Here is a 21,979-nt window from a genome sequence, read left to right on the forward strand (position 1 = left end):
TATAGAGGATGAGACGATGTTTCCTTTTATGCATTTAAGGATAGATGATTTTGGAGAAATGCATTGATTCAGGGATTTGTTACATGAGATACCATGTGTGAGCATGTATGGTGTTGATACTGGTAGAGTGCCAGTTCTTTTACAGCATGAATTGTTATTATTGTTGGATTTCTGCCCTTCATTCTCATTGAGTGGTGGATTGGTGTTAAGTGATTTGTTGTTAGTCTGAATTACCCTGAAGCTGATGGCATGTAAGGAAGGGGCAAGGGCCATGATTCGGTGGATCACTGCCTGTAGCGTCCAAGGTCCCCTCACCCGAGTCTCAACGTCATTTCGATCAATTGTTCTCACCTCACTCATCTTATCTTAGAATACACACACAAGGTGCTGCGATTTGTTTGCATGAGTTGCGCAAATCAACATTGAGTCACGTAAGTACAGCAAACAATATGTACCACACTGGAATGAGCCCTGACTGATCTTCTCAAGACGTGCATGAGTGGAGCGACTGCCTGTTCGCTGCCTGCTCTAATCTACCGTGATCAACAACACCCAGTCAATTTGGGTTGACTTTCTCACCTCACTCACACCGACGCACTTATCATTGGACATATCCAAGCGATAAAAACTACTCTTATTTTCCACACAGCCGGCGCTTTCTTTTCTAAAAAAAAAAAACTTTGCAAAATCTTGCAAAATGACAGCCGACTCAGACACCGCCATGGTCGATATCAGTACCCCCACGATGGCCGCAACATCATCGTCTCCATTCCAAAGGATCCCTCTCGAAGTTCTTCTACGAATTACTTACTTCCTCACCACTCCCGAGTTAGGCAATGTCCGTCTGGCATGTCGCTCAATCGAGCAGGCTTTGTACACTACTTTTACCAATGAGTTCTTCACCCGCAAGCAGTTTATGATCTCAGAAACCAGTCTACAGGCCTTGATTGACATTTCAAAGAGTCGACTCAGTCCACATCTTCGCAAAGTTCATTTTGGGCTTGATAGATTTGCACACGCGCTGCAAGTTCACGGTCACAATGCTAGGACAGCGAGGCAGATGGAGTTGTACAATGGTCAGTTTTCTCTGTTGAGTACTGGGTACCACCGGGACATGCTTGTGGAAGCGTTCAAGAACCTCGAGAATCTTGAAGATGTCGTCATTCGCGACTTCAACTCGGTTCGTCGTACACGCGATGGTCCAGGTAAGCAGTGGACAAGCTATGGATCAACTACGGCTTTGAGGGAGACTGGGACTCGTCCTGGCCAAAACAGTGGTATGGCCTGGGGACCTGATACGTCAACGGCCTACGGAAGCACGATCTTCACATCTGTACTTTTCGCCCTCGGACAGGCTGGTGCGAAGCCAAAGGGTATTGAGCACATGTCGCATTCAAGGAATCATCTGCGAGACTGTGCCTTCAATATCCCTTCGTATATGGAAGCCTCGGTCACACCTGTTTTGGAGAATCTTGAGAAACTACACATCGACATCGATTTGCTCGGCGGTAGCGACTTTTCCAGTGACGATGCTGCCGGCCATTCATCAACTGCGGATATGATGCTTCGCAAGTTTCTCCTCAAGTTGAAGAATGTCAAGCACCTGCGCATCAACGAGACGCATAGCAGCGTTACTGGTCCCGGTATGCTTCTTGGGTGGCTAGGTCGCGAGAATACCCCATCGTCAACGCCTCCAGTAAAACCCGGACCGTCTTCTGCGCCTGGATCACCTCTTGCGCCTCCTGAGCCATCTCCGGAATATCACCAGTTGGAGGAGCTCAACTTTGGTATGATGAATGTGGAATCTCAGCACCTCCTTGCCGTTGCCCGAAAGTTTGCCCCTACGCTCAAAAGATTGGAACTACACAAAGTCACTCTTCGACGACGCCTACCAGATGGACACTCAGGCACTGCACCGAAAACCAGCTTCTGGAATAAGTTTTTAGAGAAGCTCAAAGACATTCCCAATCTCGACTTGCACCACATCAAAATCAGTTTTCCACAACAACAATGGGCTTCCAGACCAACACGCTCTTTTGTCACATTTGAAGGCCAGAAAGAAAGTGTGAAACAGTACACTGGAACGGATTGGAAGTACTTTGTTGGACACGAGTTGATGCCCAAGATCAATGTGCAATGGCCGAGTGAAGACAGCAGTGGAGATGATGATGATGATGATGACGGTATTTGGGACCTATATGCGCTTGATCTATAAGCGCGGGGTTTTGCTAACGAAGTATGACACAGATGTTTCCGACGAAGACGAGGACGATGAGGAATAGTCGACCAGTATCATGGGTTTCGAATCATCGGGGCATGTAGTAGTATCGAGATATCTGCGAGGGCTTGTGCTAGAGCCATGGCTATGAGCATCTGGGTATTCTATATTTTGTACAGATGTTGTGTCGTTCGACGTCACAGCCTTAGAGTATGGAGTGGATTGCATGTGTATTGTTCAGGACAGATAAATGGTTTATATCGTGTTACCTAGCCTATAATGAAGTCATCACATGCTGATAGTCTCATTGTTTCCGTATCTTTGACTTCCCAGCCTTCGAACGGCATGCTTTCCCCCTGAACTTCGAGGCTGGATCCATTCATTTCAGGCAACCATTCCCACTTTGATGGGTTTAATTGAGGTCACATGATGTCGTGACGGGGTCGCGCCTAGAATTTGGGTCTTTTGGCGCGTTGGTGCCTGGAGCGCGTCTCCTCGGCTATTTGGGGGTGACAGAATAAATGAGCTGGTCTTTACAAACATTGAGCTTTCGAGACGCGGCGCTTTTGACTACTTGAGTCAGAAGAATGTACTCGGGCGAGAAATTGATATAACGTGTTTGATTTTAATTCGGCTTTATAAACAATCAAACAGTGCTCTGTTGTTCACTTAATCACTGAAGACCACTAACTGGGTCTTTTTTGTCTACCTGCCCCAGCTGTCAAAAGGATCGCTCAAAGTGGGGGGTTTCAGCCTAGATGCCCGTGCTACCTTCCCATTCAGCTGAACGTCACCTCATATGAGCTTAAGCTTACGGAAACCTTTAAAATGGGAAGGCGCGGACCTCATCTCTAGACCTTTCAATTCCTCCTCGACTCATCTCACTCTTTTCTCTCACCATCATCATCTTCCGCTTGTTTCCGTCTCGTAATCTGCTCCTCGCACCATTGGACAAGGATCGCTCGCCCTGAGATTCGGCGATTGCTGCATTCGGTTCAGCTCAAAGTTGTTGGGTATGACGCCCCTGAACCAAGCTCTTTTTTCCACGCGACGGATGATCAGGGTTATTACGAGATTTGCTAACTTTGTCTTAAGTTGAGGAAATTCCCCTCTAAACTTTTACACTTTTCCCCTACTCTTACACCATATTCATTCTGATATCCGCCAAAATGCCTCCTAGAAGAAGAGGTGCTGCGAATCCTCCAGCTGATCCACCTCTGGACGGATGTGCGATCGCAGTCAGCGGCAAGTTTGACGACATTGGTCACAGTCATTCCTCCCTTGAGACTCTCATTCGCAAGCATGGTGGATCATTCACCAGAAGCGTCACAAAGGCTACCACCCATGTTGTTTCTACTCAAGATGACTTCAACTCCCAAAGCAACAAAGTCACAGCGGCCAAGGATAAGGGCCTTCCTGTCGTGGACCCTTTGTGGCTCATTGATATCGACTCCAAGGGTAACAAGCTGAGCGCAGATGACTATACCTGGGACTCTGCTTCCAAGACCAATGGTACTGCTAAAGCTACCACCAATGGCAAGTCAAAGAAGCGATCGCCCCCTGCCGCGGATGATGAAGATGAGGAGGAGGAGAGTCAACCCAAGACCAAGCGCGCAAGAAGCACTAGCGCTGCCCCTAAATCGAAGGCTAAGCCCACAGCGACCAAGAGGAGCACCAAAGCTAAGGCTGATGTTGAAGATGAGTCTGAGGAGGAAGAAGAGGCACCCAAGACCAAGGCCAAGCCTAAGGCTGCCGCGAAGAAGGGTGCTAAGGGCAAGGCTGCCGTCAAGGAAGAGCCCGAGGAGAACTTGGAGGAGGAAAAGGTCGTTGCTGAGGGCCAGTTCATCAAGAAGAAGGACGTTGCCATTCCTCTCGATGAGCACTGCACTCTTCCCACCTACCAAGTCTATGTTGATCCCGACTCTGGTCTCATCTATGACGCCTCCCTTAACCAGACCAACTCCTCAGCAAACAACAATAAGTTCTATCGCATTCAGGTGTTGAAGAATCCCAAGTCCTCTGACTTTAAGACATGGACTCGATGGGGCCGTGTTGGCGAGATGGGTCAGAAGGCCATTCTCGGAGACGGAACCGTTGATGACGCTATTAAGCAGTTCCAGAAGAAGTTCAAGGACAAGTCAGGTCTCGCTTGGGATAACCGTACTGACAACCCCAAACCTGGCAAGTATGCGTTCGTCGAGCGTAGCTACAACCCTGACTCTGATGACGATGACGAGGAGGATGACAAGAAAGCTGCCAAGAAAGAGGCAGATGACGATGAAGACGATGCATCTCCTCCCGAGTGCACACTTGAGAAACCCGTCCAGGAATTGATGGAGCTCATTTTCAACCAGCAATACTTCCAACAGGCCATGACATCTCTAAACTACGACGCCAACAAGCTGCCACTCGGAAAGTTGAGCAAGACAACTATCACTCGTGGTTTCCAGCAGCTCAAGGATCTCGCTGCTTTGATTGACGACCCAACACTGGCCGCATCAAAATGGAACACGACCATGGCCGCTGCTACTGAGCACCTTTCCAACACCTACTACTCGTTCATTCCTCACGCCTTTGGTCGAAACCGGCCACCTATCATCCGTGACAACACCCTACTCAAGCGAGAGATAGAACTTCTCGAGAGTTTGTCGGACATGAAGGACGCCGCTGAGATCATGAAGATCGATCGCAAGACGAGGGATACTATCCATCCTCTTGATCGCCAGTTCCAGGGTCTTGGCCTTGAGGAGATGACTCCTCTTGACCACAAGAGTAGCGAGTTCAGCCACCTTAAGAATTATCTCAACGAGTCTCGTGGTTCTACACATAACATGAGCTACACTGTCAAGGATATCTTCCGTATTGAGCGACAAGGCGAGTTCAAGCGTTTCGATGATTCTGAGTACTCCAAGATTTCTTCCGATCGTCGTCTTCTCTGGCACGGCTCACGAGCGACAAACTACGGTGGTATCCTTAGTCAGGGTCTCCGAATTGCCCCTCCTGAAGCTCCTGTGTCAGGTTACATGTTCGGCAAGGGTATTTATCTCGCCGATATGTCCTCCAAGTCGGCCGGTTACTGCTGCTCCTACAACACTGGCGGCGAAGCTTTGCTTCTTCTTTGTGAAGCTGAGCTTGGTGATCCTATTCAGAAGCTCACTGGAGCTAGCTACAATGCTGGCACTGATGCAAAGAAGCAAGGCATGCACAGTACCTGGGGTCAAGGTCGAACCGGCCCCAGCAAATGGATTGATGCCGGTGTTGTTCATGAGAGCCTTAAGGGTATCAAGATGGTAAGTTTACAACTCATTCGAGCAACTATTCGATCTTATGTGTATGCCGATATTAACATTGTTCCAGCCCGATCCCGATGTCAAGCCTGGTGATACCAACGTAAACGGTGCTGGTCTGTACTACAACGAGTACATCTGTTACGATGTCGCCCAAGTCAAGCTACGCTACCTCCTCCGCGTCAAGATCTAGGAACATGCCGTGGACTGGTAATGTCAACGCTTGTTCCTGAGACGATCAGTGACCATCCATACTCATGATATGTGGGGTTGCTGTTTATCTGGGCTACCTTGTTTTTGTGTTTCGTCATCTCCAGTTCTGTATTGGCGCACCGGTGGGATGTTTTGATATGTAGGAACAGAAAAGCGGCATGCTGGAAGTCAAGGTCATTACTGGCAGTAGACCAAAGGATCGCAAGGGCGTTGTATGGATATGAAGTGTTTGATTTTGATGTTTTATTTCGTTTCTCATGTGTTTTACGGACTACTGTATGTACATGAAGATAATACACTATCTAGAACATCTGCGCATTATTTCGTGAAGGGTATCGTATCCATCAAGTGCCCCCGCTTTTTTCCAACATTCCGACTCTTGCTTTGACATACATAAACGTCGTGGTGTTTGGATATGTGTAGTAGGTTCTCGGCTTGTTCTCGCGCTGATAATTTGTAAGATGTTGGATCCGATGTTGAGAACGTTATCTTCAGTAATGCGTATCAACCTCATGGGTAGTAAAGCTGGGCTCCAACACTTGCTCCATTGAGCTTCTGTCAAGCAGCACGGGATTGATGCCAAGAAGCGTGTGCGAGGGCTGCTATGTCTCTAGGTTCGTGCTTCTTGATGAGTGGTAGGGGGTGGTCGGTCGATATTGATTTTTTTGCCTGGAATGAATGTTTCTGTTTCATCCGCAGAATATGAGGCGGCGGTTTCGAAGTTCGAGAATTCACGTTCGTCTGCGTATCTCAATTTCATCGTCTTAATGGAAGTGTTCCTGCCTTCGGAGGGTTTGTCGGATCATCGGGTTGAGGATCGGGGCTTCGGGGCGTCATTGACCCACAGCGAGTTCCGAAACTGTGTGCTGGTGCGTGAATGGCTCTGAAGAACCCTTGAAACTCCCTGTGTGAAATTCCAAGTCCTCTAGCCTGATCCGAACCCTTTTCAAGCCCCAACTCCTCCATTGAGAGCATCAATGCTTAGCCAGTCGTTGTTTGGCATCCAGAGATTCTGATCGAGCCCCATCCCGTACTCCAACCCGCTGTCCGTGCCTAATCCATCGGTACCTCCATCGTAGGCGTTGTTGATCTCTGAAATTCCAAAGTCTTGACGCGGTACTATTTCGGGGACGCTCACGGTTGGCTTCGCGGGGGCTTGGGCCTCGGTACTTGGGTGAGGCAGATCTGGCGAGACTTGACTTTCGGGCACCCACGGGTCGGCGACGAGTGAGGGAGGAAAAGTTGAATCGGTCATGGCGGATATCGAAACGGAGTTCATCGAACTGAACTGATTGGGGTCGTTCATACCATGGTCATCCGGGAAACCATGTCGCAAGGCTTGTTGAGAGTAGCCGTTATCAAGAGGGAGTCGACCGTGTTGATCTGGCGTTGCGGAGGGTCCACGGATGGCGATTCCATGAGTTATTAGCCTCTCCAGATCCGCTTGAATACCTTCCGCCGTCTTTCCCGCGCAGCAGGACTTGATGGTCGATAGGCAAATTTTGGCCCGTTCCATGACGGCTTCCAGATTGAGGTCATATTTCAAAGCATTAGTATGATATGCGTAGGTCAATACGCGAGCGCATTGGTATGCGCAAATAGCCATATCCAAATCGGTTACAGGTTTGGAGTTGAGCTTGTGCATAGATGAGAAGATATTGGCCATTGACATGGCATGTTCGACACACTGTCGTTGGCAATGATCGACAAAAGCATCGTCAAGAGATGCAAGGATAACACGGGGGAGGGCTTCCCGTAGACCGCCCAGGGCAAGGCGGTAGAGATCGATCTGACATTGATGCCACCAAACATGTATCATGATGAATGTACATATTCGAGGAGAGTAGGCTCGGAGTCGCAGTGAGCTTTCTGAAAATTGAAAAGATGCTGGTAAATGCGTTGCGAAATCGCTGAGATCTTTTTGAAGTCCCCAGATACCGGCTTGAAGTTCATCAGGCTTGGTGTTTCGAGACAACATAACGCGTCGAGAGAATTCCATAATTCGTCGTCGCATATGCTGTATGCGAATGTGGAGAGCTAGACTTCCGACGTCTTCGGCCTGGGGATTTCGAGGTTTGTCAGGATCATGAATCAGTCTTTCGGTCGGTTGTGGAAGATCAAATTCAAAGTTGCGCTCATTACATGGCAATCCTACATGGATCTTATCAGCACTCCAGAGAGAGTAATCACGGTAGCCGCCTGAGACACCCGAATCGATGCAGTAGAGTGCCCACATGAGTCGACGGCGAGACTCTTGGGCGAGGAAACAAAGATTTGGAGCTTCGTGATTCAGACGCAAGGCTGCGGCGTATCTAGAAGCGATGCTCAGCAGCATAAAAGCGCTTGGGGATCTCTTGGACAGGATACGATGCTTGATAATCAGGACAAGCGCCTGTACTTTGATGGTTGAAGGCCGAGTGTAATCGGCAAAAATGAGAGCCTCAGCATCGTCGATACATCTTTCACCATATTCCTTCATGCCCGGTCCCATATCCGTAAGGTAGGAAGTTATACCAATCAGGGCTAGCAGAAGTGCCTTCTCAACTTTGCCTGTGTTGTATCGTCCTTCAAGGGAGGCTCGATGAAGAAAAGAGAACATGGGAATATGATGGACATGGTTGAAGAACTTGTTAAAAGTCCGGCCTATTAAAGCATCGAAAGATTCATCTGGAAAGGGGCTACAGCTGTTGTTAGCCAGTGGAGGTATAACTACAATGTTGACTTACACGTCAGGTGCGAACCCTTGAGGCGTAGCGGTACTAGCCGGGTCGGTCAACCCAGGGTCGCTATCGTTGTGACCATCTTCCCGATCACCTTCTTGGCTCTGTGGGCTTCGGCCTTCGCCTCTCATTGTAATGCGCGCCCTTTTGCTTGGTCGGTAAACGCATTCAATGCCTTGGGAGCGACAGCGATCGCATGACGGCATGTGTCCGGAACATCGGGCCTTTCGACTATGACAGCTGATGCAAGCTTGTCGAACTCGGCGACGCGGCAGAGCGCCAGACAAAGCACCGGCGTCGCCGTCATCGTAGGAGCAGGGAAAGCCAAGTCGCTCGCAGTTGGAGCAAATGTCGCGCGCACCATTGCATCGTACTTTTCGAGCGCGACAGGTGACGCAGGTCAGTGACGATTTTTTAGGTTTGCGGTCGGGGGAATTGGCATGAGAGGCTGGTTGAGAAGGGTTCACGGATTGCTGAGGGAGGCCCGAGGCAGAGGAAGTGTTTGGGACGGGAAGGGGAGAGTCGAGGGAGGAAATGAGGTTATTCGGGTGGTCGCCAGCGGCGGAGGCGAGATCCATGGCGACGAGGTGGGAGGTTTTAGGCGCATGGAGAGACTCAAAGACTGGGGATGGATCATGAATATGAGCTTTAGCAGCGAGTTCCGAGATTCAAGAGCAATCCACCGAGACCAACGTCAAATCCGACGAGGGTCTTGAGGTGGGGAAAACGATTCTGACTGTAGTTTGTTTGTTTGTTTTTATTAAGGTAGAAGAAATTGAGTGACGATGATGGTGATGTTGGGTTTGGGTGGGAGTCAGAAGGCGGGCACTGCAGAGACAAACAGAACATACGTAGCGTAGTGGGTAAGATAAGGAAGGTGCGGCCCTGGCCTGGGGTTTCTGGGTCTGTGTCCGGGTTCTGCGTTGGTGGGAAAGTGGGACCGGAAGGGCCTACAGTTTCTGTTTACGGGTGGGTTGGGTGTATGCATCCTAAAAAATTGGTGTTGATAGAGTGGAAGCTGTAGGTATTTGATGATGGAAATGTCAGATCTTCACCCGGATCAGGCATATCAAACTTTAAATAAAGCACGCAATTACTCTCTAAACTGACGTATAATTGACATTTCCCTTTAAAATTCTATGAACCTCTCTGGACTCTGACGATAAGACTCATGGAACGACATTGTGTGGACCGCCATTTGGCCCACAGCCTAAGCTTGCTTGGCAGAAAAAGCTGTACCCGAGTCTCACTCGTGAGCCACGGATGTCACAAAAAAGGTCACCGCTGATATTTACCGTGACAATTCTGTCTGCCTGTCCCGGTCCGTGGAACGTCGTTGTTGGGCTATTTATCTGTCGGCGTCTAAAATAGAGAGCTCTCTCCAAGCTATGATGGAATAATTACACGAGTCAGTTAAGCTAAGGAAAACAAACGGGGAACAAAAATCAGGCACCTGATGCTACACAGCATTACAACGAGATGACCGACCAACCAATCGAGTTTTCGGTCTGATTCTCACAGAATTTTCCCGGACCTTTCTGTCCAGGCACTGGAATCTACCGAAAGACGTTTCGAAAACGCATCATCGGTAACTCTATTGACAATGTGACAAGTGAGGAAAACCTGGGGATACCAATGAGAGAGAGAATGGACCGAGAAGCGACGCCTTCAAAAGGGTCAGGCCCGCTCGATCCCGGCGCCTTGGGCTTGATAGTCTCCGCTATGAACCAGGCTAATTGACCGGGATTAAGCAAACTTTGAACGTTGTTGACCGATGCAACCGGTCACAATCAGACAATGTACGAATGGCTGAACTGAAGAGAGAAAAGTACCGTCATGCAGTGAGTTCTACGCATGAATCTCGATCCTTCAATCCTTGGAAACTGTAGGCCTCTCCTTCAGGACAACCCAATCGGTCAGGGATACCGACGGTCCGAAGTGAGCTGATCAAGGTCGCGACCAACCGAAGCAAAGATGGACAAATCCTTTGTTAGCGCCTTTGTCTAACGGATCTGCAGGGTGACGCTTGTCCTATTACCGCCATTCAATCAGCACCTGCGTCATTTATCCGACGGCCGCTCCGACTCCCGGAATATCATCGTTTTATCCCCAGCTCGTATTTGGTGCATCCGTTGAATCATGCTTGGATCAGGGTGGTGTCTACATTTATCTGGGGTTGGACGTGGTTAAGAGGTTGTGGATGTACATGCCTAGAAGGGGTACTCGATGAAATTCGACATCTGTTTTTCAGACACATATCTCACATCTCAACAATAGGGTAATCATAACCATTTTTGTGCTGGTCTTGGCTTGAAATCTCTGCGAATGTCATGATCCTCAGTTAATCTCGACTACGAAGCCACACAAACAACTCCCCATAGCTTTGCATGATGGGCGATGTAAAATATCTAATTAAGCCATTAAGCAACTAGCGTACCAGGAAGATCTAACCCAGCGTCAAACCCAAGCTTTGGTCTAGTCGCGCTATCCATGTTCCATTCCAGTTCGTCGATGCTGATACCCCTGGCAGATTTCAACAGCGAATGAGGTGTAATCAACAGCTTTACCAGCGATTGTAAACCTGGATATCTATCTCTATCGGCCTCTCCCTTGATACTCAGTAGACCACATAACTAGATTTCATCAAGCACTAACAATAGCTCGAGGGAGCTACCAAACCTTCCCCGCAGTTTGATCCGTCTAGCTGTCAAACTAACATTAGTTGTTGGACTAATTGGTTTAGATGTGTCGTCGTACTTCACACCCATTTTGTAAGCTGCACGGACCTGTGAATAAAGAAAGCCATTAAATTCAAACCTTTATGCGAGCACCTGGGCTTTAGCCCCCGATATCATGTTCAACCATGATCAGGAGGAGCAAATCACACGTATTCAGAGCGCCGAATTGCTTCTTGAACCTAATGTCCTTGATTTCGGTTTAAGAAGAGACTCTCAGTTGCCTCGAGTTTATTCACCTCAACAAGACAAATCCTGAAATCCTTAAATTGAAAATTTTAGAACCAGTTTAGGCATTAAGGGAAGTCTGGATTGAGGGTAATATAGCAATAAGAAAAGAGTAAATTATATATTTCAAGAAACTGTTATTAATTAATGGCTATCTATAGAAATAAATTAATTTTATTATAATACCTATTTATAGTAATATTAATAAATACTTTAATAATTTTTATTATGCTAGTTACTTATATTAAGCTTAATTAATTATATTAGTTTAACAACGGAAAAACATGGATTACAACCCTCAGGCCCTTGGGACTCATCCTCTGAGATCTTGCAATGTGTCTATTGATCCAATTGTTGTATTCCCCGGCCGAGTCCCGTATCTAATCCCCGGCCTGGGCCGTTGGGGTGGAGGAAGACCCTGTGTCTCGGCAGCGTGGGGAAAGGATGCTACCTGGAGGTCCTGGCTTTCAGCTGTACTCAAGTTTACTCTGCTCATAAACGTGCGGCCCTTCTTTACGATGAAGACCCTTGTCATGGAGTGAATACGTCTCGAGGCTGTCGAACAAACATCACTTGGGCCGTCGTGGACCCAAAACCCAGGGCGACCATGTCCAGAGCCTCCCACTCACTGAACTTTTACAATAGCCTCTCAATAAATAGAGGAGCAGTCCAAATTACCATGATAAGATCAAAGGTTGAGATTGGGACCCAAAGGAGTAATGTTCAGACCCTAGCATTGAGCCAGATGCCATGTTAAACACATGTGAGTTACTTCCGTGTCATTGTATTCTTTATCGCATTAATCCCCCACCCAAAGGACTCCGCCACTTTCAGTACATATACTGCTCGTCAAAATCCGTAAACAGCCCATTCAGATCCTGATTTCCAGCCATACTCGATGCCCACGCATTCAAATCCAGCCCTCCACCATAAGGCAGACCAAACATCAAATTTTGATCTGTAATAGGATCTCTGATACCCCAATTCGTCTGCTGTTCAGGCGATTGCTGCTCACTTTCCGGTTCAGGTGGAGCTGCAGGAGCTGCATCATGACTGTCGTCAACAAAATCGGACTGTCGAAGAAGACTGTGTATCGCGAGTCGCTGGCGGATGTAGGCATCTTTGGCGAGCTTCGAAGATTGGGCAGGATTTAGATCGGTCGTTGTTGTGATGGCGCGGTGGTCCGATGACTCAAGCCACTGTTTGTGCTGCTGTATAACTCTCTCAAGTTCTTGTCGCTACCACCAAGTTAGCGACTTGAACCTCATCAAACTGGGCAAGCTTACCATGGACTTCAGTTGTTCGGAGAAGGCAAAATATCGTGTGATGACATCCAAGCACAATTGCGCCTTATTGATCGCCATCTGCATGGGCAGCCCAGTATTGTCTTTGCCTGTGTATGTTCCGAAAAGTACCAACCTGGCGGCGTGGTACGCACAGATAGCTGCATCAAACTCAAGCATTTCATTCTCTTCCTTATGCTGCACAAAGTCCGACAAGACCTTAACGATTTGTTCGGCGTGCGACAGGCACTTGTCTTTCATCAACCCCTTTTCGGCCGCGGAAATCCCTTCAATCGTTGCGTGTGGTGTAGACTCGGGATATCCAGTGAGGAAGATTCGGTAAAGATCGCAGTGGGATATGTGCCAGCTCATGTGCTAAATGTGTTAGCTAAGTCAGAGCTTCATGCAATGATCCTTACCATTACAAAGTATTGTGGTGATAAATGAACGTCTTGTGTATATGAAGACGGGTATTGATCGCAAGGCGCAAGTTTGGTCCGTAAGCGAAGAAGATCGTTCTGAAACCTTTCCATCGATGAAAAGAGTTCGGGTAAATTGACCTCTTTCACGGTTATTCGTCGATTGAGTCTTACAATGGCTCTTCGAATGAAAGCCAATCGCACAAACGCAGCCCGAGGTCTCAGGACCTCTGGTTCGAGCCCTTTTCCGGGCTGCAAGTATCCAGTAGGGACATGTCGTTCTTGCTGAAAGTCGGCGTCTTCGCAGGGAAGTTGTAGGTAGATTGTATCGGCGTCGAAAAGTTCGAACTCCTTGAGACCGACACAAAAGCTATCCTCAAGAAGGGATAAAGACCAAAACGTTCGTCTGCGAACTTCTTGGGCGACGGGACTCAACTTGGAGTGTTCGTAGTTGAGGCGTATCGCTGCAGCCCATCTAGCTGCAAGTCCAGCCATTATGAATGCCCTGGGAAACTGTCCCACAGCAGCTCTGTATCGTATCAAAAGGAGGGATGCCTGTATCTTGAAAATGGAAGGTTGTTCGAGGCGGTCGAGTATAAGCTGCTCAGCTTCTCCTGCCCATGCATCGCGCTCGCCTTGACATTGATCGAAGTAGATGGCTGTGATAGAGCAAATGGCCAACTGAAGCGCTCGATCGACGGTCTTGTCGTAACATCTTTGGATGACCGTGGCTTGGTGGAGGAAGCAGAAGGCAGGAAGGGGATAGAGCCGCTCGAAGTACTGATTGACGAGCGAAATGATCGCCTCGTCGGGAATGAAAGACGGGCCTTCGTCGATTGAGTCAAAGGGGATTGATTGAGAGCTTGAAGCAATACTTGGGCGTTGTTTTCTGGGTGAGATAGCAGCATGAGATGTTGTCACGGAGACCGAATCATCTCGAGACGACGAAGCTTCAGTTGTTGATGACCCAGCTTTTGAGACATATGTGCACGGTCTATTTCGCCTCACACAGTTGGTACATTTCGGAATATCGCCAGAACATCGGACCTTCATCGCCCGACATTCCTGACAGGCTTTCGCACCACGACATTTTGGCGGTAAACGAGGCGCAGACTGACCACTGGAACCGTCTTGTTCAAAGGAACACTGAAAGTTGAGTCGTTCACAGGTGCGACAGCGAGGAACTGTGCCGTCACATCGGACCTCCAGGAGTTAGTACCGACCGAGTACCGGGGAGTAAGTTTGTACATACCTTACGGACTCGACATTGGACGCAAGCCGCTTTCATTTCAGGTTTTCGCTGTGCTGGTGAAGAGTCTTTGAAGAACTTGGCGAGCCGACATTCCAATTCAATGAGGGTTAATGTTCAACGGCGGATGTCTCTTTCCCGAAATGTTGGTGCCATTGATTGTACTTGACTTAGGGTAGAAGTGTCATATCCCGCTCCGCGAAATAATAGTGCAAGGAATAAACTCTGTTTCCTCGGTAGTACATTTCAATGCACCTCGGAAAGATCAAGTTCCGACCATCTTTCTTAGTTGCTTCTGTAGAAATTGGAAGCACGCCATTCTGTGCAATGAAGGTAACTTCGTCTTTTCAGCCATGGAAGTGTCCAATAAAGTTATCAGGTACTCCCCGTCACATCACTTTGGCCCGCGATGGCGTGCGGGGTCTCCGCAAAATGCGACACCCTGTATCCAATCATGAGATTTAATGACCGATACGCGCATTAACCATGAAAGCATGGTTGAGGTGTTTGCGAATGTCCGGGTTATTTCCTGCAACTCCCCGAAGTTCCTTGTCGAGGCTCACCTCAAGTCGCAAGCATAATGAATGTGCAAGAGAACGTGACTTCAAATTGAGGTGTTTTCGTCAGCGAGCCAGTTCTTTGTTGGCGCGCCGTGCTATAAACACTACGGTTTCCTACCTTTGAGCCGTTGAATATCATTAAGGCACAATGGCAAGTATCGTTCAATTGCTTACTTGGGCCATGTCCTTCATCATTTGCGAAGACCGTGACCGGTTCAGCAGATTTTCATGGGCCTTCGACTATTTTTAGAGAACCAAACAAACGCCTGTCAAGCACGAGGTCGCTGGTGTTCGCAAATTCTGCCACACCCGACAGGCTCGCGATGATCTGTACTGAAGCCCCAGACCGAATGGTCAACGAAGCTCTTTGAGCATGTGCCCCAACCCAGATGGTCAATGGGAATATTCTTCAGTTTCCAAATCCACAATACGTGAGATTTTGGCGTGCTGTAATTGCCAACACAGGATGGTCCCGACGATAGCTTGTCCTTAGAGATCATGAGCAGAAACCTATTGTGGTTCTTGCTTGATCACCGGCTCTGTCCTCACTTCTGATGGACTTGGTGACTGGTGGGGGTGCATATTCAACAGCCTCGTGCTCATTGGAACTGGAGGAGCTGTGAGGATATTACTCTCCACAGCATTAGCTTGGGAGGAACTTTGCTGACCTCGCTGCGCTGCTTGTCGCGCCGAGTTGTTTCTCACAATTCCCGAGTTATTGCCACGGCCCAACAGACGCCTATTTGGCTGTCCCCTGTTACCTCTGCCATTGCCGCGGCCGCGAGCTTGAACGCGACTGCCATAGCGGCGATGCAAACGGGGACCATGGTGTTGGCCGGGGCCTTGAGCTGGATAATTGCCTTCACCCTGTGTGAGTTAAGGCATATGCGCTTGACCTTGAGCTGCATAATTCACCTGACCCTGTAGGGGCGGAGACATGTATGCAGGCACAGGATGCGCATAAGGATAATAACCCGGCGGCACCGCGTTTTGGTACACCACCGGGACGTAGGGAGGAGGGTAGATATATGGTTACGGCGGCGCAGCGTAAGGGACTTGTCCATACGCTGGGTATGCCACAGCCGGGGGAGGGGGAGGAAGAGGAAAGGGAACAGGCTGGTAGGCCTGAGGGTAGCCTTGAGGCACCGCTGGAATGGGGACTTGTCCATATCCTGCAGGACCAGGCGCATGCCCTGGGACACCTCCAATGTGAGGATGACCCATGTTTCCTCTTCCGAAACACTGACCGCGTCCGCATCGAGACTAGCCTCTGTGGCCGTTGCCACGAGTTTGGTTGTTCATCGTTGCTGTTTCTGCTGCTGTTGTTTGTGAATATTGGAGCAGAAATGTTACGACGATAATGTTGAAGGAGAAGAGAAGAAGCGAGAGAGAGAAGGAAAAGGCGGGGGTAAGAAAACAAAACAAGAGAAGCAAGAGGTTGCCCGCACCTGCCCGCCGGCTCTGCCACTGCCAAATCTGGAAGCGGGCTATGAAAAAGAGTTGGGACCAATTTTCAGTCATTAGCTTGAAGAGTATTCTAGCGTCTCTCTTTTGCGATGATCTTCTCACGATAATGGACAGAAAACAAGTCGAAGACTGATTCACGAGTGGGATTTTTGACGAACCTGAAGGCAAAGAACTGACAACTGGACGGATCTGAACAACGTTTGACAGCTTTACGGCATGGGAGAGCGACTTAATATTGCAGACTTGACGGATGTTGACAAAACACTGCCCAAGCTTGATAGATATAGAAGGGCACTGAAAGAAAGTCTAAAGCAACTTGAGGAGAACGAAGGTCCTTCGATGCCGCAATGAAGTGATGGGAATCTATGAACTAGCGAAGAGCACAACACATCGCACAACTTACTTGGTGGCGATTTTGCATCAGTCACAGTTTGTTCTCTTATGTGGCAGAACCAGCATCCAGTCTTCACATCAATTCCATTGTCAATGTCTATGCTTCCTTTGGCTCATCCCATGTACCCAAATGTTGATATGTCCAGAGATTCCCCCTTTCCATCGGAGTCCTTGCATAACCGATCGCGATACTGCTTGGTCGTTTTCGAGAAAATAGATGCCTTTACTTCGGCATATTGGGTATGCGTTTTTACAATGGCCTGCAACTATCCATTAACATTCGATCTCATGTAGATGTTGATACGGACTCACATTTACACAGAATCCTGCAAGCCCACCATTCGTTCCAGTTTCATTCACATACATGATGTTGCGTGGAGCCTGGCTGGCATCCCTTCGGCCATATCACCTTTCGGCCTACTCTTGTTCTTACTGCCATCTGAGTCGTCCAGCATCTTAGTTCTTTGAAGAACCGCCACCGAGGGCGCGACAGTTGCAAGTGTTGATTGGACCTTTGAGGGTAAGTCCAGGTTCAAGAAGCTCCCGATAGACGCAGGGGTGACTTGACACCAAGAATCGACCTGGCATCTGACCGTGTTGTGGCCCTATCATCCATGGACCGATCAAAGACTTTAACAGGCTCAATAGCATTCTCCACGACCTCCATCCGGGGGTGGCAAGTAGCCTCCACGACCACCATCAGAGTTGGAGCCAAAGCCCCCACGACCATGGCCTCTATCACCTCCACGGCCCCGATCACCTCCTCGACCGTGTCCACGACCACCAAGCTCGGTCGGCGGCCTATCATAAGGACCCGGGCGGAATGACTGACCGCCGTTTCCTCCTCTCGTATTCTTTGGCATTGTGTTCGTCTATCTATGAGTTTAGTATCTGCCATGTAGTGATAACATGTGCTCTTACCGCAAATGTGTTTGTTGTTCTTGAGTTGGGTCGGGAATCAGAAGGGAGGGAAGATTGGCGTGCGAGGTAAGTGCGACAGTCATGCAGCTGCCAGGCGGCGGGCAGTGTCAACATCCGACACTGGTCCGTGACTTCCAAAGTTGTAGCCACTACGAAAATTCACAACTTTGATAAGGTACTCATGCATCTGTATTCACATTAAAAAAATCATATTATCTCATTCTTGTCCCCCTATCACTTGTAGTCATGCAGGACTACTGCCAATGTATTGGTGCAGGCCAGTCAAAAGAAACCGACGCACGACCAGAAGATTACCTCAAATACACGCCCCTGCCCCCTCCAAGGAGTTCCAACAAACCATTCGCAAAGGTCAATCGATTCCCCGGATCCCCTACAACTACGCAGAATAGACGCCGCTTCATGTTCTTGCTCTTCGAGCGATGGCTTCGATGGAAGAATTTCGCAATCAACTAGTGGGAGATGCGTCAGAGAACACAGGCTATCCTGGAGTCCTCTGAGGGCGAACCACTGTCCATGAGCCATTCATATCGGAAGAGGCGAGACTTAGACCTTGCTGTCGACTTCTTCATGTGGCGTTACAACGGTTGGCCTCCCCAACCCTCTGCTCCTGGATGCAATACTTACTGTCTTTCCTTCCAGCTCCAAGTGCTCCAGATCATGTCACCCTGAAACAACGACAATGGCCGTGGTATCCAGAGAATACCGTTGAATGCCGAATGAAGTACAATAGAGGATATACAATGTTGCGAAAACTGTACAGCAAACCACTCGAGACTTCAAGCTGTATCAACACACCCCCTTTCCCATGGACTCTGGGCGCCCGCAAGAGAAAACGTGTCGGAAATTCAGAAACTGAAGAAACGCCTGCGAAGCGTTGGCGGGGCATGGATGATGCGGACGACGGCCCCGGGCAAGACGAACCCTTACGTCGCCCACGTTGGCTTCGAGGATTAACGGAGTGTCCTCCGGTCTTTGACTGACAGACTTCAACGTCAAGGCAGGCATATTCACTCCAGGAAACAGTGCTTTTATCTACAGACCGTGAGCACCACCGGAATGGCCATTGGTAAATGGTATTGAGAGTTTCTGAGCGAGGAACTTCAGGTATCGAGATTATCGGGACAGCATCTGACCAGAATTTGGATCCATGTGGCTTAGCATGACAGCCACGATTACAGCGTTTTGTTTACACAGTCTCTCAATTCAGGTTATTTTAATCATATTTGTGTCTTTATTGTGACACATAGATTTGGGGAGGTGGCCAAGAATGTCGTGAGCGAGGCCTGTTGCTCACACAATCAATGGTGACGATTGCCCCTTGACAGCACCACCAGCCGACAACGACAAATAAGACTTCCCTATAACACAGTCAGTGGTTTGTTGAAGCCAATTTCAAATGTACCATGTAGTGAGGCAAATGGAAGTCCGTTGTACATAAGGTATCCCGTGTTTGCAAACACCGACTTAGAGGCTCTGTGAGACTCGTTGGTCACTGTTTCTTCCAATACAGCATCATCACTTAAGTCCACCGCAAGGAAGAGTTTACGAGATACACTGTCACGACTAAGATTGATAGTGTTCTTATTCTGCATTCGATACTCATCGAGGAGTAGTGTTGAACTGACAGTGCAAGAACGAACTAAGTGATTCCCCTGAAATTCCTTTGCAAGATACCAGCACATAAAAGTCCAACAATCTCAACCTTCATCGAATATCTTCCTCATCCTCACTAGAAAGCTCAGACACCCTACCAATCCTCTACTTCGCGTACTTGCTGATCCTTATCTTATGTGCTCTGCTAGGCATTCGCCCTCACATCTTCATCGAGTTTGAAGTGAAGTCGTCTGATAGAGTCAACGGCCGTGACCTTGACCTGTCGACACTGAACGCCATCGTGCTCTTCGTTCTTACAGATGTTATCATTCCATGAACCGAAGCTGTAGCCATACTTCACGATATCTTGAATGCAGTACCATGAGTTCTCATGGCCCGTTTCAAGGAATTCTTCGAATCGCCTAAAGGACCTGTCGACCTCCAAGTGACCAGCGAAGATTGCCTTCATCTCGAGGTCAAAGTTCTCATCTTCCACAAGGGGGAAATAACCGGCAAGCAATGTCAGTTTGTTCATCGGGCTGGCTACAGTGGTCTCTGGTGGTGTTGCGGTAGTCCTAATCGAAAATTTGCGGCTTTGGCTTGGTGGTGGTGTAGCAATGTGTTGCTCATACTCATTGAGTTCATTCTCCTTCTCCTCAGGAGAGCTCGACTTTGTGGCGATCATATCGTCTAGATCTTCAGAGTCCTCGAAACTGCCCTAGTATTCGGTGATAGGAAATGAATCTCCCGCGTCTTGATCCTGGGCTGTGTGAATGGTGCCGTTCTGTGATCGCAAAGAATTCTCAAGCTCCCAACATCGCTCTTGAGCCTCTTTGAGAGCGGTGTTGCTCTCGTTCAGGTTCTGATGCGCGGCTCTGTTGTCGTTTCTCAAAAGGTCAATCTCTAAAGTCTTTCGAGCATTCTCGGATCGTTCTTTGGCCAGTACCCTTTTCTTCTTTTGGAGTTGTTGTCGCAGTTTGCTTGTTTCATAAAGCGCAGAAACATTTTCCTTCTCGAGTTGTCGCTTGGTGCGTTCGAGATGTTTGTTTCGTCGTTCCATGTTAGAACTCTCTCTTTTGATGGGGCCTTTGTGCGTGAGCGCCTTTCGTGATCGAATTATGGGCTTCTGAGGTTGCTTCTGGCGATTGACTTAGCTATGGCAGTGCGTGCATGTTTCTCTTGCTGACTTACCGGGACTTGAACGCCTTGGAATTTGGTGCTGCGCTTTGACATCGTCTTTGGCTTTGCCGTCAAAGCTTTTAGGTATTTGGTGTTGTTGTCAAGCTGTCGTTTCATCTCCTTAAACTGTTCACCTTCTGGAAAGTCTTCAAGCCTCTTCTAGAGGCGACTCATCATATCTTCAAGGCGAGGCCGATTAAATCGAGGCTTCTCAGATGCATCTTTGTCAAACTTCTCATCAAGAAGCCACTTGGCATGATCACTGTCTTTCGCATTCTGAACTGACTCAGTGACCCGTCTGAGTTGTTGGATGGCATCTTCAAGAGGCGTTCCATTTGTGCGCAAAGAGCTGCGCACTAATCTTAGAACACTTCGTACTTCTGTATCGAGTTGTGGGTCCATTGCGACTGTGTTCAAATGCCTTGCATTGCACCTGATTTCTTGTTGTTTACTTTCTGAGTTGAGACCAGACTGGGCGGGGACGACATCGGCGCAAGTCACGTGACCACCCTTGTGGCAGACAGGCATTCTTTGAGCTTCGACTGGTCATTAAATAACTTGAGGATTTATATGTAGACTTGAATCTATCACTCATAGTGTATAAGCCGAACCAGTTCTTATAGTATCAATCTTTTCCTTCGTTTCCTGCAGCTCATACAAAACTATCGATGGGCGTCCGAGACTTTTCGACTGTACTGGCTTCTATCACCAGCTTAGCATTAGTTGAGATATCAGTGTAATGGAGGTCTTTGTATTCGGTTTAGTTTCAATTTGGTGTCAATAATGACTTAGTATGAGCGACCATGTCCGGCCCACAAGTCATCCCAATACCTCGACCGCATCACAACATTCTTTAAAAGCATTGGCTCACGCTGTGCGTCAGGAACTAGAGGCCGGTCCATGAGATCTGGAAAATCTTGTAAGAAAGGCTTCCCGATAGTATGATTCACATCGATAGTAGTCACGGTGCACGACAAAATGTTTGGCGACTGGCACCATGATGACGAAGATGATGGTTGACTTCTTCAGCAGGTAAGTGTTGATGTCTCTGCACATGTCACTCAGACTGGTCTCATTGTCCACGTTTCCAACTCAGAGAGTCTTAATCCCGAAGAAATCTTCTTCGGCTATAGGTATTTTCTTGACGAGGTGAATGATATTTGATTGTCGCGAAGCTTCGTCGGGATTGATGATGGTTATCCTTCGATGATTACTGTCCTCTCCATTGGGGAGATGTTGCAATTGCGTGCGATATACCATCCAATAGCTATCAATGTAGTTGTATCAAGGATCTCTGGGCTCATAGTAAACGATCAAGGGTTCCTTGTCGAGAGAAGATTCTGGTGTTGTCCTGGCGTGGATAGATCTTTTTGAATGGACCTTCGAGAGGAATTTTGGGATCATCCATCTTGGCGAAATAAGTAACGAATTCACGTATGCTGTCGTGTAAAGGAATAGACTGAAGATGTTTGATTATGATGGAGAAAGTGAAA

At 48.3% G+C, this 21,979-nt stretch overlaps 8 protein-coding genes across 8 annotated transcripts; 2 read left to right on the forward strand and 6 right to left on the reverse strand.

The window, feature by feature from the left end:
• Positions 1-697: 697 nt before the first annotated feature.
• On the forward strand, positions 698-2,215 carry BKA55DRAFT_512161 (uncharacterized protein; the record flags this gene model as incomplete). Its single annotated transcript, XM_046187780.1, has 1 exon — positions 698-2,215. The coding sequence occupies one exon, from the start codon at positions 698-700 to the stop codon at positions 2,213-2,215; it is 1,518 nt and encodes a 505-aa protein (XP_046049560.1).
• Positions 2,216-2,972: 757 nt separating this feature from the next.
• On the forward strand, positions 2,973-5,946 carry BKA55DRAFT_569081 (poly polymerase catalytic domain-containing protein). Its single transcript, XM_046192888.1, has 3 exons — positions 2,973-3,231; positions 3,314-5,508; positions 5,576-5,946. The coding sequence occupies exons 2-3, from the start codon at positions 3,388-3,390 to the stop codon at positions 5,696-5,698; spliced, it is 2,244 nt and encodes a 747-aa protein (XP_046049561.1). The 5' UTR covers positions 2,973-3,231; positions 3,314-3,387; the 3' UTR covers positions 5,699-5,946.
• Positions 5,947-6,664: 718 nt separating this feature from the next.
• On the reverse strand, positions 6,665-9,621 carry BKA55DRAFT_594360 (fungal-specific transcription factor domain-containing protein; the record flags this gene model as incomplete). The annotated part of the gene is made up of 4 exons (XM_046195662.1): positions 6,665-8,396; positions 8,445-9,060; positions 9,290-9,397; positions 9,600-9,621. The coding sequence occupies 4 exons, from the start codon at positions 9,619-9,621 to the stop codon at positions 6,665-6,667; spliced, it is 2,478 nt and encodes an 825-aa protein (XP_046049562.1).
• A 2,466-nt stretch (positions 9,622-12,087) lies between these two features.
• On the reverse strand, positions 12,088-14,496 carry BKA55DRAFT_376100 (uncharacterized protein). Its single transcript, XM_046185920.1, has 4 exons — positions 14,356-14,496; positions 13,104-14,306; positions 12,688-13,059; positions 12,088-12,639 (listed from the first exon to the last, which is right to left on the reverse strand). The coding sequence occupies exons 1-4, from the start codon at positions 14,389-14,391 to the stop codon at positions 12,232-12,234; spliced, it is 2,019 nt and encodes a 672-aa protein (XP_046049563.1). The 5' UTR covers positions 14,392-14,496; the 3' UTR covers positions 12,088-12,231.
• Positions 14,497-17,052: 2,556 nt separating this feature from the next.
• On the reverse strand, positions 17,053-17,776 carry BKA55DRAFT_728354 (uncharacterized protein; the record flags this gene model as incomplete). The annotated part of the gene is made up of 2 exons (XM_046201175.1): positions 17,053-17,644; positions 17,694-17,776. The coding sequence occupies 2 exons, from the start codon at positions 17,774-17,776 to the stop codon at positions 17,305-17,307; spliced, it is 423 nt and encodes a 140-aa protein (XP_046049564.1). The 3' UTR covers positions 17,053-17,304.
• A 1,736-nt stretch (positions 17,777-19,512) lies between these two features.
• Positions 19,513-19,992, reverse strand: BKA55DRAFT_690477 (uncharacterized protein; the record flags this gene model as incomplete). The annotated part of the gene is made up of 1 exon (XM_046199503.1): positions 19,513-19,992. One exon carries the CDS (start codon positions 19,990-19,992, stop codon positions 19,513-19,515), a length of 480 nt encoding a protein of 159 aa, XP_046049565.1.
• Positions 19,993-20,025: 33 nt separating this feature from the next.
• Positions 20,026-20,540, reverse strand: BKA55DRAFT_690478 (uncharacterized protein; the record flags this gene model as incomplete). The annotated part of the gene is made up of 2 exons (XM_046199504.1): positions 20,026-20,445; positions 20,499-20,540. The coding sequence occupies 2 exons, from the start codon at positions 20,538-20,540 to the stop codon at positions 20,026-20,028; spliced, it is 462 nt and encodes a 153-aa protein (XP_046049566.1).
• On the reverse strand, positions 20,475-20,929 carry BKA55DRAFT_376130 (uncharacterized protein). Its single transcript, XM_046185921.1, has one exon. The coding sequence runs from the start codon at positions 20,886-20,888 to the stop codon at positions 20,646-20,648; it is 243 nt and encodes an 80-aa protein (XP_046049567.1). The 5' UTR covers positions 20,889-20,929; the 3' UTR covers positions 20,475-20,645.
• Between the last annotated feature and the right edge of the window lie 1,050 nt (positions 20,930-21,979).

Source organism: Fusarium redolens (assembly GCF_020744475.1).
Source record: "Fusarium redolens strain MPI-CAGE-AT-0023 chromosome Unknown BKA55scaffold_8, whole genome shotgun sequence".
NCBI lineage: Eukaryota > Fungi > Ascomycota > Sordariomycetes > Hypocreales > Nectriaceae > Fusarium > Fusarium redolens.